General features: G+C 39.6%; 1 protein-coding gene across 2 annotated transcripts in view; it reads left to right on the forward strand.

The window, feature by feature from the left end:
• ANKRD28 (ankyrin repeat domain 28) overlaps positions 1 to 17122 on the forward strand; it is a 126434-nt gene that overhangs the window by 69299 nt on the left and 40013 nt on the right. For both annotated transcript variants that reach the window (XM_040590072.1, XM_040590071.1), the window contains exons 4-6: positions 10519 to 10589; positions 13596 to 13796; positions 14575 to 14662. In XM_040590072.1, the coding sequence (XP_040446006.1) occupies positions 10519 to 10589; positions 13596 to 13796; positions 14575 to 14662 (360 nt within the window). The remainder of the gene's footprint in view (positions 1 to 10518; positions 10590 to 13595; positions 13797 to 14574; positions 14663 to 17122) is intronic.

The following is a 17122-nucleotide window of genomic DNA, read 5'->3' on the forward strand; positions in this document are numbered from 1 at the left end:
GGGCCGTGCTGAGAATGAATCTGGTTGGTAGTGAAGGAGGCACAGTCACCGGTTGTTGGTGCGTAAGTGAAAAAAGAAGGGCATTACAAGATGAGAAAGTGTGATGTCTGTTAAGGCTGTTCAGTTTGAAAGGCTGTGCGCTGATCTGTATGTTACCTGCTTGCAAGCTGTGGTTTTAGGCAAGCAGTGTAAACCAGACTCTTTAAAAAGTAGTCACCAATTTTAGACTTATTCATTTCTGAATGCTGGATTTGAAGTGTTTGTGGTCTGTGAAGTGTGAGTGCTCACAGCTGTATCTGAAGTGCTGCACCAGCCATTCCTGAGAAATCAGGTCTAGGTGTCTCAAAATGCACAAGCCAAGATTTTTCTTTTAACTTGCTTAATTTGAAGATGGGGAACAGAGGTTAAGTGTATTTATCCTCTCCATTTCATAAAGATACAGAAAATTAATCTATTGTGTTTCAGCTGGAAATCAAATCTCTCCTTTGAGACAGATGTATAATGTTACATTTTGTCATAATAGATGAGCATTAGATGAGCAAATAAAGAACATCTGTTACCACAGCAAGGTTTGAAGAAAGCTTGCTGTGTTGCAGGACCTCTTTTGGAACAATGAGAAAGTATATTGTTTGTTGAATAAATAACATAGTTGTTCAGAAATCTCCTCTGTGCAGTAAATTTGTATGTAAAGTTTTTTATGCGGCTTTAATATATAGTAATATATTTGCACAAGCAATTGAATTAAGTAGTGTAGACAACTTCCATCCTAGCACTTCTCACCTTGTGAGAGCTTGGCTTTGTGACTTGTAATGTCATCTAATGTAGTTTTGCTGGAATGTTACTGGGAACCACTTTGGTGTTTTCCTGCTGTGCAAGCCATCCCACAAAGACTGTTCGCTTTGACTTTTGTGTTCTTTTTACAAACTGGACTTCAAAATTACTGAAGTCGGTATTAATCTTTCTACTACTCAGTAGCTCTTGCCTGATTCTGTCTCAATATTATCTATTCTTAGCTAAAGCGTGTATCATATGTTACCTAGGTATAGGGTTTTTTTAATTTGATTGGAATGTATTTTGCATCCCATCCAGGGGATCTAGATTGCTTTCCAGTATGTATTTTGGATCGTACATTGCTGTTACAGTATCTTTATACTACTTCACTATAGATGTAAGCAACCTGTATTCCACGTTCTGAAGGTATAACCAATTCAGCCTGTTTTCAGACTTTTGTGGAATAAGTTTTCAGTCTTACAAGCACACTTACTTAGTTTTGGATTCTTTGAGATATTTTCTCACTAAACCTCAAGGTTGCTTTGTGACCTCTACTATTGTAATCTTTCACCTGGCCAAGGGACCTGGAGGTGATGGTTTGGATACAGACTAAACAGCAGAGAATTGCTTCAGTGACTTCAGTTTGGGGCTGGACATCTAGATTGCCTTTTGCATTTTATCTTGAGACAGCGTTTCACTGAACACTAATGAACTTGTCCCTTGAAGATGCGAAAGTCTTGTCAACAAATTGTCCTACCGCTATGGTCTGTCTGTGGGAGTCCAAATATTCCAGTCTCTCTCCCTGTGAGATTGTAGCTAGTTAAGCAATTAGCATCCCTAAGCCTGTTAGGTAACGAGGTGAACAGTAAGTAAGAAAGAGGTGTGAAGATGATTGTTTATCAGCTACAGAATGATGGAACAAAAGTTTATATCATAATCACTTGAGAGTCATAATTTTAGAAGTGTTTTCTTTTTTGTATTCAGTGAAGAGTCACAACACCGATCACAGTTGTATTTTTATGATGTACAACTCTGCATCCTGTCTACTTTGCATAATAGCACTGGCTTTAACTGTGTAAATACTTGATGGCAAGCTACTGAGAAGTAGAAAAGTAAAATAATGAAGTCTTAATTAACTGAATGTCCTGCTTTTTGTTCTTCCCAAGAACTCCTGATTAAAAAAATCAAACCTTGCTTTCACTTAAGTCCTGCATGTGAACGTTCTGGAGAGGCTTCTTGCTTTAGAAAAAAAATTCTTTGTTTGTCCTATGCTTTTTTTCATGCCATCAGAGTCTTATTCTGCAGGCAAGTGTCATGTGAGAAGCAGGACAGATTAGTGTGCTCCCAGAATGTGTTCTTTTGATTAGTAGCTTTTTTTCACGTTTTCTTTAAACTACCATGCAGACTTATTATTGCTTTCGCTGAAATCAACATAGTTTATTAAAATAAACATCTGAATTATCTATTTGTTTTCTTTTGAATAGATTTAGTTACTACCTTGCATGATACGCTAACACAACACATTTCTGTTTGTTTAACCCGAAATTTTCACTGCATGGAGCTCAAGCTACATGAGTGTGTGGGCAAACTCAATCTCATTAAGGTTTGGCAGCCCACAAGTTTTTGTTGAGCTTTCCTCTAGGTCAGCTGGAAAATGCAGGAATCGTGCTGACGCTGGAAAACTATCATTGTAGTAATAACAGATTTTGGAGAATAGTAAAGACCCTCCAATGTTACTCCACTCTAGACGTCTCTGAGTTTTCTTTCATCTAATTTGGAAGCTATGGAAGTATTAGAAATCCATTCAATGACAGTCACACAGCTCAGCTGTTGAAAAGCTATTGCTGCAAAAATATCAGCTGCATGAAGCTCCCTTTGTTTGGATTGCAGATGTACCCACATGCCGAAGGCGTTTCACAGGGGCTCCTTTTACATGGGCTGTGTCTTTCAGCTGCTTTGTCCTCATCTGACAATGGTGTTGGCTACCTTTTTTGAGCTGTCTTAACTTCCCTCTGGCAGCAGTAACAGCCAGTTGCTGTGAAAAAAGTAGGGCTGGTGTTCTTTGAGAGAGAAAATGGAACCGACGTATGAAAAGGTAGAAGCGTTCAGTAGCTTGAGGAGTCAACCTCATGTTGCTCTCTGAAGCTCGAGGTGGCCAAGATGTGGCACAAACTATGAAGTTCTGAAAGAAAATGGACTTCTTACACTGACACGGCAGCAAATTTCTGGAGGGTGACTTTGACTTGTCTGTGGTTTTCCTCCCTTTTGTGGCCAGTGTGTCCATGTGTTTTTCTGGTGATGTGGGTTTTGGGTGGTTTGGTGGTTGGTGGTTTTTGGGTGGGGGTTTTTTGTTGTTGTTGTTTGGGTGGGGTTTTCTGTTGGGTTTTTTTAAGCAATAAAAATAAGAACTCTTGTTGAAGCATCATTGTGGCTGGTCAAAAGATATTGCAGTCCTGTCGCACTCTTGATTCTGCCCCCCCCCCCCCCCCCCCCCCCCCCTAGATCCACTACTGTGTATTTAGCTTATGAATAGGAAGAAGCTTCCTCTCAATAAGATCTTACTATTTTTGCAGCAATAGCTTTCCAAGTATCCAAGTTCTCAGTAGGAAATTACCCTAGATTTCTATTACTGATTGCTCCAATTGATATGTCAAATCTTCTTTTACTTTACAGTCTTTCTGTATTCTCCTGAATGTTCATAAATTTTTCTATTTAAGGAAAAGTTTTCTCCTCCATCTGTTCATTCCCCAGTGTAGCTTGAGAATTTCTGCTCGCCACTTTTAAGTACTTCCATGGTCATCTTCTCTAGATAAAAAGTGGATCATTTAAAACTGAAAAACTTCTGAAGCTAATACTAGGCATTAGGAAAATAATTAAATAGAATCTAATTACAGTAGGACTACTGATTATTCTCAGTGATTTATACATGGGATCTTCCTAATTTCTGCAAATATAATTCCTAAAATTCTTTCAGTATAGTAATTAAGACAAAGTTTGTTAGCTTCTTTAAATACAATCTAAAGATCTTATTTACATCTTTTACTCCTAAATAAACATTTCGGAGCTTCAAATACTGAACATCAGATGTCTGTATTACATATCTGAATGAAAACACTTAAGTTTTATCTGCTTATACTATTGCTTAATTGCTATCACATCTTGTACGATAACAAGGGAAAATACCATCCTTGACAGTCTAAAAATACAGACTGCAAACAACAGTGGAGGGCAGTTCAGTACTTAAGTCAGTACTGTGAGCGAGGATGAAACTGTCTTGTCAGTTCTGTTGTATTTCTTTTTTTAATCTATTTTCAGCTAGTGACGCATGAGTAATGTAGCTGCTGCATTCGTTAAGTCTTCCAAGGGCATTTACAAATAGGAAGAGTTCTGGTGCAGTGTATTTCAGGAAGAGAGCCACAGCAAAAGTTCTTACGAGAGGAACACAGAGGTGATATGCTGAGACATGGCTGTATATAGTTATGTGGTACATCATGGATGAAGGAGGAGATGTGTGGCTGTTCCTTACAGCATTTCCTGCCCAGTTATTTGTTGCCTGTCTCTTCAAAAGAGGGTTGAGGTGATATTTATTATTTGAATGCAAGGATATTGACACCAATGAAGTAACAGCTGGACTGCAGAAACATATGTCCAGGTGTATTGGTGGCTAATAGCACATTTAAATGTGCAATTGCCAGATATGGACTGATATAATCAAAGCTTCCAGGATCACTCTGTACATCAGTGTACGTACTGATTTGGAAAATGTGTCTCTTGGAACATAAATTTGCTAAAAGTAAGCACCACTGAGTTTCTGTACTAGACTTACTAAATAAAACATGTCTTTCTAATTGTCAGTCTTGTGAATGCAACTTTGCAAAGTGGAATGTAAGATTCAAGGAGGAGGGAAGAAAAATATGTAATATTTCCCCCCACCTCCCCTTTTGCAGAGCAAAAATCCTACTTCTATATTTGCCTCGATGTGTAAACTTACTAGGCTGTACTAGCAAAGATGGTGATGAAAGGGAAGATCTTGTTTAATATTTTGCTTTAGTGCACCAACATGGAATAATAAGTTGGTTTGTTTGGAAGGTGTGGTTTTAAGGGAGTGTAATTTACATAATCAGTTCTTAAGTTCAAGCAATGATGATGGGTATTCATGTTGCAGTATTATATTTGCTATCTCTGGCAAGTCCCCAGATCCTTTTGCTGCAAGCTCTATGACTTAAAACAATTGAGGTATAAGAAATTGTACATTAAACAGATGTTCTGAACAGTTTTGATAAACATGTTAAGATGAAGACCCTGCCCTGAAGTCCTGGAAGATCTAGTGTGGTAGGGTGGGTTTTTTTGTTTGTTGTTTTCGTTTATTGAGAATTGGGGATTGAGGTATGCTGCACTGTGCTTTGAAAGAGCAAACAGCTGCCTAACTGTCATTTGAAATGTGAGAATTGCCCTGGTTAACACGTCAGCAGGTTGGGCTTCACAGAGATAATATTACATCGGCAGTGTTGTACAGTGAATTATGTACACACGTGTGTTCAAACTGTCTTTAAGAAACCATGAAACAAATAATCTTTAAGAAAAAGATATTCAGTAAAGGTGTAATTATTTTTTATATGTGAGACAGGCTACTTGGAAGGAAGATAGGAACGTTGTCAGAACGTGCAGGGACGTGATGAGGAAGGCTAAGGCCTATTTGGAATTAAATCTGGTGAGGGAGGTCAAGGACAGCAAGAAGGGCTTCAAGTACATCAGTAGGGAAAGGATGACTGGGGAAATGTGGGCCCGCTGCTGGGTGAGGTGGGTGCCCTGGTGACAGAGGACACGGGGAAGGCAGAGTTACTGAATGCCGCCTTTGCTTCAGCCTTTACTGCCAGGGCCGGCCCTCGGGTATCGCAGACACTGGAGGCAAGAGAGGAGGTCTGGAGAAAGGAAAACTTCCCCTGGTTGCGGGGGATCACATTAGATGTCACTCAGGCCAACCTGACACCCACAAATCCGTGGGACCCAGTGGGATGCACCCCTGAGCGCTGCAGGAGCTGGCAGATGTTGTTGCCAAGCCACTCTCCATCCTCTTTGAAAGGTCGTGGAGGACAGGAGAGGTGCCGGAGGACGGGAGGAAAGCCAGTGTCACTCCAGCCTTCCCAAAGGGCGAGAAGGAGGACCCAGGGAGCTACAGGCCGGTCAGCCTCACCTCCATCCCTGAAAGGGGATGGAGCAGCTCATCCTGGCGGTCATCTCAAAGCGTGTGCAGGAAAAGAAGGTTATCGGGAGTAGTCAACATGGATCCACCCAGGGGAAATGATGCCTTCTGAGAGCCTTCTGCGGTGGAATGACTGGCTGGTAGATGAGGGGAGAGCGGTGGACGGTGCCTACGCTGACCTGAGCCAGGCTTTTGGCAGTGCCCCCACCAGAGCCCCCAGGCAAGCTCAGGAGCTGGCTGGGTGAGTGGGCAGTGATGGGCTGAGCACGGGCTGAGGGCAGAGCTCGGGGGCTGTGACCAGCGGCGCAGAGCCCAGCTGGGGGCCTGTAGCCAGCGCTGTGCCCCAGCTCAGCACCGGGTCCCGTCCTGTTCAGCTGGGTCATGGGTGACCTGAGGGGACGGAGCGCAGCCTCGGCAGGTCTCCCGATGGCACAAACTGGGAGGAACCGCCGGGACACCAGCAGGCCGTGCTGCCCTCAGCGAGGCCTGGGCAGGCTGGAGAGCCGGGGGGAGGGGACCTCGTGGGGTCCCACAGGGGCCAGCGCGGGGTCCTGCCCTGGGGAGGGACAGCCCCTGCACCAGCACAGGCTGGGGGGGGGCTGCTGGGGGGCAGCTCTGCGGGGAAGGGCCGGGCGGTGCTGGGGGACAGCCGGTTGCCCGCGGGCCAGCGGTGGCCCTGTGGCCGAGAAGGCGGGTGGGACCCTGGGGCGCGTTAGGGGCAGCGTGGCCGGCGGGTGCAGGGAGCTGATCCTGCCCCTCTGCTCGGGCTGGTGAGGCCCTTCGGGAGTGCTGGGCCCAGCGCTGGGCTCCCCAGTCACGGGAGACGGGGAGCTGCTGGGGAGGGCCCAGCGGGGGCTGCGGAGCTGGTGAGGGGCCTGGAGCACCTCCCTGGTGAGGAGAGGCTGGCAGAGCTGGGGCTGTGGAGCTGGAGAAGGCCGAGGGGGGTCTCACCCGTGCGTACCAACACCTTAAGGGTGGGTGGCAGGAGGACGGGGCCGGGCTCCTTCCAGTGGTGCCCAGCGACAGGACCGGGGGCAACGGGCACAAACTGCAACACGGGAAGTTCCAGCTGAATATGAGGAAAAAGCTCTTTACTTGGAGGGTGGCGGAGCCCTGGCCCAGGCTGCCCAGGGAGGCTGTGGGGTCTCCTTCTCTGGAGACATTCAAACCCACCTGGACGCGATGCTGTGCAGCCTGCTCTGGGTGAGCCTGCTTCAGCAGGGGCTTGGGCTAGGTGATCTCCAGAGGTCACTTCCAACCCTGACCAACCTGTGACTTTCTAATATGTGCAATGATCTGGAGTAGGGCTTTACCCCAGAGGACGAAGGCTGTAAACTTCCTCACTGTTGCATGGTAGGAGTATGATGGGGTTGACGGAGCTTTGTTTCATGGAGACCATCTGAAAGTGGGATTAAGGAATGCCTAATGTTTTCCCCAAATCATGTGCTAGGGAGTAAAGAACAGCCTAGAGGGGGATTATGTCAAATCCAAAGCTGTTTAGAGAAGCTGTTCTATGAAATTTGAATCATTCTTCGCAGTGTGTCTTGGAGGAACGTAGGAGAGAAGTATCTCTATTAATTTACAGTATTATCTATTTAACCTATCTAGAGCTGCGATTCCCGCATTAGTAGTGCATATGTGGATTTTTGGTAGTACACTTATTCTGATTATTACTTTAAAAAAATTGTCTTTCGTTCTAACATGTTTTGAACTCCTTTAAAAGTTTGTTGTGGGAGAAAAAACAAGTTTGGTGGTTCTCTAAGTCCATCAGAGATTTAGGTCTTTCGTCAGAAGTTAACTTTGTTTTTTTCCCGTTGTCAGAGAATTTACAGATCATTTTTGCATTTGAAAAGTTAGCTTATTTTATTGTCTACATATTACACGAATTCAACTACGGGATGGACTAGACCTAGGGTTTCTTGCTACTTTGAGTGGCATATCACTTAGGGGGAGGGGGCAGATGTTTTGCTGATTTTTTTCTTTTGAAAGGACCATGTTACTTCTAGATATTGCATCAAATTTCCTTAGGTGTTTCTTTACCTAATGCCAACTTTCTTCCTTACCAGAAACAAAAACTACCTTCAGATATTCTTTGGCTTTAGTCCTAGCAAGTTAGATTAATTTACCACTGGGAACACCTTTTGTGCAGTATCTTTTTGTATTTATTTTTGCTATCTTCTGATGTGATTTTAGGCTGTGTGTTAAAGTACCAGAAATGTCAGGGAATTACTTAGCTGAACCCGTAAACACAGCTCGGAATTTAAGCACATTTTCACTAGAGCTTAGGTGACTGCTGGTTCCTTGCAGTGGAAATGTACATCTCTCCCCTTCTGCTGGGCACGATGCTTCTCCTGTCTTAGGCTTCATCACCTGGGTGGATCTGACTTCACATCAAATCTTGCAAGTGTATTTTCCTGAGGAAAATCAGGATGGTGATTAGTGACCCAGTAACTCCCCTAATTCCTTTAAAACACTTCAAAGACATTTGAATTAAAATTAGAAATAGAAATCAGTTAGACTTTGGAAGTCTTCACTCCTTGGCTGTTGGCTGTAGATGTGACGTCAGCTGAAGCTTGGAGTACCGTTTTGGCTCTTATTTTTGTCTCATCTGCTAAAATAAAAAACAGAAAGAAAGAAGCATGGCTACCAATAACCTGGAAGACAAATCAAGATTTACAGATACATTTGAAATCTATTGATTACATTCTCACTTATCATTCAGGTTATTGTCTTTTACATTTACAAAGATTGCTGAACTTCCCAAGACATTTTTGGTGATTTTCAGAATCCTCAAATATTTTTTTTTTGCTCAAGTTCTGTGCAGAATTTGATACAGTATACTGTGTTATGGTGCAGTACACTAGGTCCTTATGACAATTGACAAAACCAGATATTTTTGGTAAGATTAGGTCTCTTAAACTTTTGTTCGGTTGTGAGGGTTTTCTTCAAATGGACTTGGACTTTCTTCCCATTCCTTTGAACTTACTTTACAAAAACTTTTGAACTTGAAAAATAGGATGACACCATAAGCTTCTGAAATTTGCGTAAGGGAAGAGGGAAATCCCTGAAATTGTAGCCAGGAGTTAGACCTCAGGCTCTGTCTGGCACTTGGAAGATGTAGGGTCAAAGTGGGAGTTTGAATCCGGCATCAGCTTTCATGTTGTGTTCTTAAGCCTGATGGATTGACTAGAAATGGATAAACTCAGAGAACTGACATAAAATCTTTGGTTTGTTTGGTATATACAACTACAATTTTGTACAGACTGCTAAGTTTCTTGGTGAGGTTGTTCAGCTGGACTGGGAGAGACTTCTTTGCTAGTGCAGGTCTGGGAGACTTGGTTCAGAACAACCTGTCTCTCAGCTGAGTATCCTGACCAGCAGCTGTTTGACATTTTGTGTCTTACTGACCTTCCATCCTTTTCTATTCTTTGCATGGAAAAAATTGGTTCTGACATAACAATATTAGTTTAGCCTGAGAAGTTAATAAGCTTTGAACATGTAGCATTAATGTTACCATCTGATATCATGTGTTGCCCTATCAACTCTTCCCAACAGTATTTCCAAACTATTTTTTCAAAAACATAGTATTTTGTCTAAGCTATCGCATATCTGTAAGATCTCGGCAGTTTTCAAATAAAGATGGCTAAATTTCCACTCAGGCAATAAAAAAATGTATAAGGTTTTTTTACACAAACACATATATACATGTATACCTATGTGTATGTATATACAGTATATATATCTGTAAGAAATTAAATCATTACACTTAACGATTAAGTTTTCTTGTTTCACTGGAAGTTAGAATGTAGTTCAGTTGCTTCCTTCAGGAAAAAGAAAAAATCCTCAGATCCTTCTTTCCTTTTAATTATTAAGGAAAAAAAACCAAAACCAGGCTTGTGTCCCTTAGAGGTGTTTGTGTGACCTTGTCTCCTGGTGGCAGGAACAGCTGTTTCTTGGGTGTGCTTTTAGAAGCAGAGCGGTGTGGTTATTACAGCCTGTCCATGAAGGTCCAAGAGGTCCTAGGTGACCTGGTGGAGTAGAGAAGATTCCTTCCCAAATTATGAGTAGAAGCAGCAGTATGTTCTATATACCTAACGCATCAGACTCGCCAACCACAAGAACACTGGAAGCAATGGGGAATAAATGTAGCCTCTTTTTCTGGTTTAATGGAGAATTTCAACTATAGTGCGAAAGTATGAGATTTGTTGCTGAATGAAGGCAAGGAGTCTGTCTTTCTTACCCAAGTGGGGTTTTTTTTTCTTTTTTATGTGCCTTTGGAAGTGCAAAAGGTTATAAAAGATTACCTAGCGTAAAAAGATGAGTACACTTTGATGGAAGACTATTACGGGTGCAGTGTTAAAAGAATTCCCTCAAAGGGTGGGCTTTAGCTGGAGAAAAGACTCCTTTCCCTTTTTTACATCGTGCTGTTTTAATAATGAGCCTAGAATAAGTATCTTCCAATAGTTCTATTTCTGTACTTGAAAATATTTAAGTCTTCCTGTAAATATATTATAAATCTCTGTTATTTTTATTTTTTGTTACAGGAGCTAGAGTTAATGCCAAAGACAGCAAATGGTTGACTCCTTTACACAGAGCTGTGGCATCTTGTAGTGAGGTATGCTTTTTTTGTTTACTGCTTTGTGTTAAAATAAGACATCTCAAATTACAAATTTTACATATAAATTACAAATATTACATATTTGTAATATTACATATAATTTGTCATATTACAAATAAATTCTGTTATTTGTTTGGGGTTTACAAAGTGAAACTACTCCAAAGGTTTGGAATTGCAGAACATTTTTGCAACAGTTCGTTTAATCTGTTGAAGGTATGTGTGTATATATATCTCAAATCCATAAGTGGGAAGAAAGGGAGGAAATCTATAAACTTCTAGGGCTCAGCTTTGTTCTCTGCCATTTCCCTAGCAGAGGTTTCTGCATGCAGGGTTCTCAAGTCCAGTTTACTTCTCTTAAGGTAACCAGAATGGGTCAGCATAGGGGACGTAGAGGTGAATTAAGATTTAGTACAGCTTTTATGGCATAATCTTTGCATTTCTTTATTTTTTTACATCCTTGTCTCTTCAGGCGTTGAAGAAATAAATGGTTCTGTAAGTCCTGCAAACATCATTTTTTTAAAAAAGCGATGAACGAGTAATGGTAGTATTGAAAATCACTTTAAAAGTTATAAATGAAATATGTGGAAAGTTTTTTTAAGTCTACCAGTTACACAATTGTGAGAATATAACAATGTAAGAAATTACTTTGTTGCTGTTCCTCTATTATTGATGTCCTAGTAAAAATTTTTAATTCCTGTGGAAGATCAAAACAGAGAAATGATGAGCTTGTTGTGTGCAAGAGTTTATGCAAAGCAGTCTCCTTTGAGATCCTGAGTCAAACTGATGCTCATTTCAGTATGTCTCAAAAAAGTAAAGGTTTTTTTAAAGATGCTGTGTACATTTTTGTTTGAGAAGATGGAATTGAATATTTTAGTTTTGACAAGTATTGAACTTCATCTATTTGATACATGAAGTATCTAAGCAAGCCTTGTTTCAGTTTTTGCTTTTGAATTCCCTGGATAGATTGCAACATGTTGCCACTAGCATTAATAGCTAAGTTATGTGGAGACTGTGTTATTCAAAACAGTGTTTGAAAATAAATCTTCGAGGATGCCTTATTCCCAGATGCAATTTGTTCTTCTTGAGGTATTTTTAGGCTGCTCCTTTGGGAGCTGACCAAAGCATCAAATACTGCATTCTTCAGAGCTGAGGGACAATAAAGCTCTTTCTATCAGTAATGCTTGCAGAGAAGAGTGCTGCAGGCAAACTGGACCAAAACAGTAACTTCAAGTAATGCCACAATGTTCATCATATCTTCTTTAAATGTGGACTGTTCTAAACAAAATACTAGTCAAAAGCGAACATGTAAACCATTCATACTATTTATCCAGAAGGCAATGATAATTGCTTGTCAGAATTTTCTATTTATAAACACAGTAAGTCATAGGAGCCCACATATATGTTTGATACATGTAGGCACTGTTTTCCAGCTGACAGACGTACATGGGTTTTGAGCATTCGATGAAAAAAGCTGTAATGAAAAAACTCTTCATAATGATTTCAGTAAAATATCTGGAGTTACTCTGGAAACAGGGACAGCTGCAGTTAAGCAAGAACATTGAAACATGCAAAACAGCTGGAATTACAGAATTACATATGCAGCTGCCAGCTGCACAAATTCAAGCAACTTCATGTCAAGACGGTCACACTCCAGGCCTCTATTTGTGTGCCTGGTTTACTTCGAAGAAAAAAAACCAAACCAAACTCAACCTAAAAACACCACAACAGACCCCTAAGCAGACTTGCTAACTCTTGAAATTCATTAATGCGTGCACACATAAAAATATAAGATACATTATTTTTATACTAGTGCTGTGGTGCTTATACTATGGTGCTTACTTCTACAAAAGGGTTAATAGCTGTTCTAAAATTTCCTTGTTCTGATTATTTTTTTTCTTAGTATATGGTTCAAAGAAGACAAAAGTTCAAAATACTGATTTTTTTAGAGAAGAGCTGTTCCAGTTCTCATTTAAATTGCAGGCCTGTGATGCAGTATTTTCACTTTTATGTTTGTTCCTATTTTCTTTTTCATTGACAGTAGAAGAAATTTGAACATTTTAAATACAATGTAATATAGATAGAATAATAGATAGTAATAGTAGAATCAAGTGTTACTTAGCATTCTGCTCGTAGTTGAGAATAATGCCTAGCTATTGTACCACAGTGTAATTCAGAATTTCCAGTAACTACTTGTGGTAACGTGTTTCAAGTTCAAAGTGCCAACCATTTATTTGTGTGCTCAGCGCTTGGGTCAGACACCACTGAAAGCCATTAGTGAATTGTGGGAAGGTCACGGAGCTCACGTAAAATGCACTGTTCATCATCATGTTGATACTACAAATAGATTACTTTTTTTTATGCATTCCAATTGTGTGCACGTATTTTAATGAAATTTGTTTATCTTGCTGTAAAAATTAGTCTTATCTGTCAAATTTTCACAGCTTGTACTTTTAACAAAAAGAAATGAATAATCTTTTTGTAAGATGGAGTTCAGTGCAGCATTTTGAAATGGTTTTCGGGAGTTGCAACAGTGTATGTTGAAACTTCTTGTGTGCTGTTTTGTCTGTGGTTCTCTGAATGTACGTTTTAATAAGCTGTTCTTTGCTTTGCCATTTCTAGACTTTGACAGTTCAAAAATTTTGCTTGGCAAATTGGTGAAACGCATCATTAAGTTCATAGTACTTCATTAATCCTTAGCAATGGAAGTTTTGGAAATTAGTTGTGATGAAAAACAATTTGCCAGATGGCTTAAGGAACTGGATAAAAGACCTGGAAATGGTTGATTCAGTTGAATCCTGTAGGGTGTGTATTGCTCATGTTCTTGAGAGCATCCTCAAATCTGGATTTATGGTAAAGTACAAGATGATATTTACAAAGCATAAGATGATGTTTACAAAATAACAAATAGTGAATAGTTTTATTACCGCTATACTGTCCTTGGATTTAAGGCTGGCATTTCAAATCTTCTCTAAGTGGCTTGGGTTTTTTTGTAAATGCTTTCAGGATGCTGTTCAGGTGTTGTTAAAGCATTCAGCAGATGTCAATGCCCGTGATAAAAACTGGCAGACACCCCTACATATAGCAGCTGCAAACAAAGCTGTGAAATGCGCTGAAGCTTTGGTGCCTCTCCTAAGCAACGTAAACGTGTCTGATCGAGCAGGCAGAACGGCATTGCATCATGCAGCTTTCAGTGGACACGTTGAGGTAAGTTATTTTTCTTACCTTGTTTCCCGCTTGTCATTCTGTCCCTCACATTTCTGGTATTTAGTTTCTCCGTTTAAAACCATGTTTCACCCACCTGCTCAAAAAAACCCAATTCCTATTTTGTATTTGAATTTGTCTTCTGTACACATCTGTGTAGAGAATGGTTATGGAAAATACATGTTACATAATTTAGTTGGAAGGTTCTTAACAGCGCTTATCTTAAGACAGAAGCAAATTTGCCTGAGTTAAGTGGAGCTAAACTAGTAATAGATAAATGTAAAATGGAAAAAAGAAAATACTTTCCTGTTAAGTAGATAGCGGACATATGGAAAGTGTCGTCACTGAAATGTGGGTGAAACACATGTAATAAGCTCTAATCGCTAATCTTCAAGCCTTGGAAAATGTCTGGTGATAAATTTCCATTGTAGTCGTGTAGAGGCAGTTGGAGGCAAATCAGCAATAGTCTTGCTTTTAGAAATTACCTTTAGTGAATTCCATAGTAATAGCCTGAAGATTTCAAAGATTCCACAGCTTTGCCATATTTAACTGGGAAATGTTTTTGTTCACGCGGAGTTTTGTGTTCCTTACAGATACTTCATTACTGCTGCCAAGGTGGGCAGCCAGTTTTTTTTAAGCTTGTGGGATATTCAAAACCCAACACATTTAAATCCTTGGAAAATGGATATGTTTTTATTTTCTCTTATGATTTTCTTCATCTAACTTTTAAGCAGAGTTTTTCCATTATGAATAAGACTACTTTTCTTTCTGTTTATCTCAGATGGTCAGCTTACTGTTGTCTAGAGGGGCCAATATTAATGCATTTGACAAGAAAGACAGACGAGCTATACATTGGGCAGCATATATGGGTATGTACATTTTTCAGCTGATTACTATTGTGGTAGTAAAAAAATCACCTTATGTTTAGTGGTTTTACATGTTTTTAGGAAAAATACTGACACTGTAAGCATTGAGGCTATCTCTGTCTGCCAGGAGACCATTGATAGTCTATTTCAAATTGCCTTGTAAATGTGTTTTTATGGTGAGAAAAAATCAGTTTATTTGAAAAAGAAAAGTAAGGTAGGTAATTTTGTTCTTTAAAAAGAAGGGCCTATGTTCCTCAATCAGCAGGAGTCTAAGCACAAGTGAAAACTTCTGCAGTAATGCTGAATAGAAAGTGATAAATTAATACAGGGGGCACCTGAAACAAAGGATCATTAGAGCAACCTTGGGGATTATATTTTAAAAGAAGACTATTTCCTCTCCGAAACTCCCAAGTTCTTGCTTTGCCATGTTATTCCAGGCGTGGATAATTATTGTCTTCGTGGTATTTATTGATCAATGCACTGGCAATACTGTCAATGTACTTCATTGCCTTTTGTAAGACTTTCATTTTATTAAGTGGTAGGAATAGCTATAAGAAATAGTAGAGTTTTGTATCTGAAGCTTCATTTTAAATATCAGCAATATAAACCATTGGAAGGTGATTCACAGAAAACGCAGGTTAGGAGTTCTAGGCTGACACTGACAATGACTTCTTAGCTTTAGCTAGTCACTTTGTTTCTAAGTAATTCATATGCAACTGCAGATTTTATTTGTCAATTGTTCATGTCACTGCAGAATACGCTGTACTTGTTCAGAAGCCAAAAAACTTAATGTCTCTTTTAACTTCCAGAAAATACCTAAAAATGCTCTTGAACACGTGCAACGTGTCATGTATGAGCAGTGAACAATTAAGTTTCAGGATCAATTTCAGGAAGAAGCCAGTTGAGATGATTCCGTGGTCTTGATTGTTATTCAGTATTTTAGCTTATTGCTTCATAATTTCATCCAGACAAGGGAGAAGAATAAAAGCAGTAGCATTAGTATTGTATGCATCTGCAACCCTGGGAATTTCTTTCAAGGTGAAATGGGGAAATAAGACTTCATTGTATGTAATTTTTTGTTCCTGTCATATTTTGATGATCTACATTTTCCTAAATTTTAAATTCTCCAGAAAATACATATCTATATGCCTAAGATACCATCTTAGAAAACTTAAGGAGAACAGTCAGGAAGAGAACATGGTCCAGTTATTTATGGCAGCTTTTTTTCAGCGGTAATCATAGATGTGAACATTTTTGTTCCCATTATAAGAGGAAAATACTACTTGGAATGACTGTCTTGGTGAAAACCTTTATTTATATAAAAAGAGCACTTTGTATTTTTGACAAACAGTCAAGTTAATATGAAAGAAGAGTAATTTCTATTCTGCCCCTTCCCTAAGCAAGCTAATTTTACTATATCTGATGTCAGACCAAAAAAATAAACACACATAAACAAGGAAATTACATGGGCTCAATATGTTGACATCTCTTAAGTCTAGGATAACTCTGCCTTGGAGATCTGATCTTAAACTGCATATTGAGGGGCATTTTGTTTGGTATTAATGCTCATTATTATGAATGAGAGAATTAATTATAAATAGGCATAATGCTGTGCAATGTGTGTGCATAGGGGTGGTTCTTAAAAACAGACTTAAGGCTGCTAATAAAACGTATTTCTCATCTGTGAATCTGTGGCATCGAGTATTTTACATAACTGCTTTGGAGTTGTTACGTTTCTCCAAGCAATGTTTCCTAGTCTTGCCAGGAAAGAACAAATGGAAGCAGTAACTTAAAAGTGGAAGTACCATTTTAAACATGCATACAGAGTAAAACAAAAGAGCAGTAGCATATGGGGCATTACCTATTTAAAAATGGTCGCCAGAAACTTTACCGAGTTTGGGGGGTTGATTGTTTTGATGAGTTGTTTGAAATGGGCTTTGGTCTGAGGACTGAGAATTCTGATCTTTACAAATGCAAAAGCATGCATTTACAAAATTTGACTTGTTGTAAGATCTCAACAGTTGTAAAAGTGACCTTACAAACACCTGGATTCACACAAAATTGAAATTTAGTGTTCTCTTTGCACAACTTGGTGTTTCAGGCCAATTTCACATTAGTCTTATATCCCTGACAATGCAGGTCTGAAATAATCTGATAGCAATGTAAACTAAAGCTGTGAAATCCATATGTGATATGCTAAAAAGAACAACAGGATCCTCTTGAGCTGTCATACGAGGAAAAGACTTGAATGTGCCAGCGGATTATGCAGTCATTGTCACAGCATTAATACCTTTAACATAATTTGAAGCTGTATGATACTGCATTTCAACTACTGATACCAGTGCTTGAAACTGAGGAGTTAAAGAACAATGGATTTTGATTCAACATTTTGTGATATTTTGTATTAGTATTTCGTAATTTACTTACATATGCAAAGCAATGTCTGTGACAGGCTGTCCAACC

Source organism: Falco naumanni, chromosome 4, assembly GCF_017639655.2.
Source record: "Falco naumanni isolate bFalNau1 chromosome 4, bFalNau1.pat, whole genome shotgun sequence".
NCBI lineage: Eukaryota > Metazoa > Chordata > Aves > Falconiformes > Falconidae > Falco > Falco naumanni.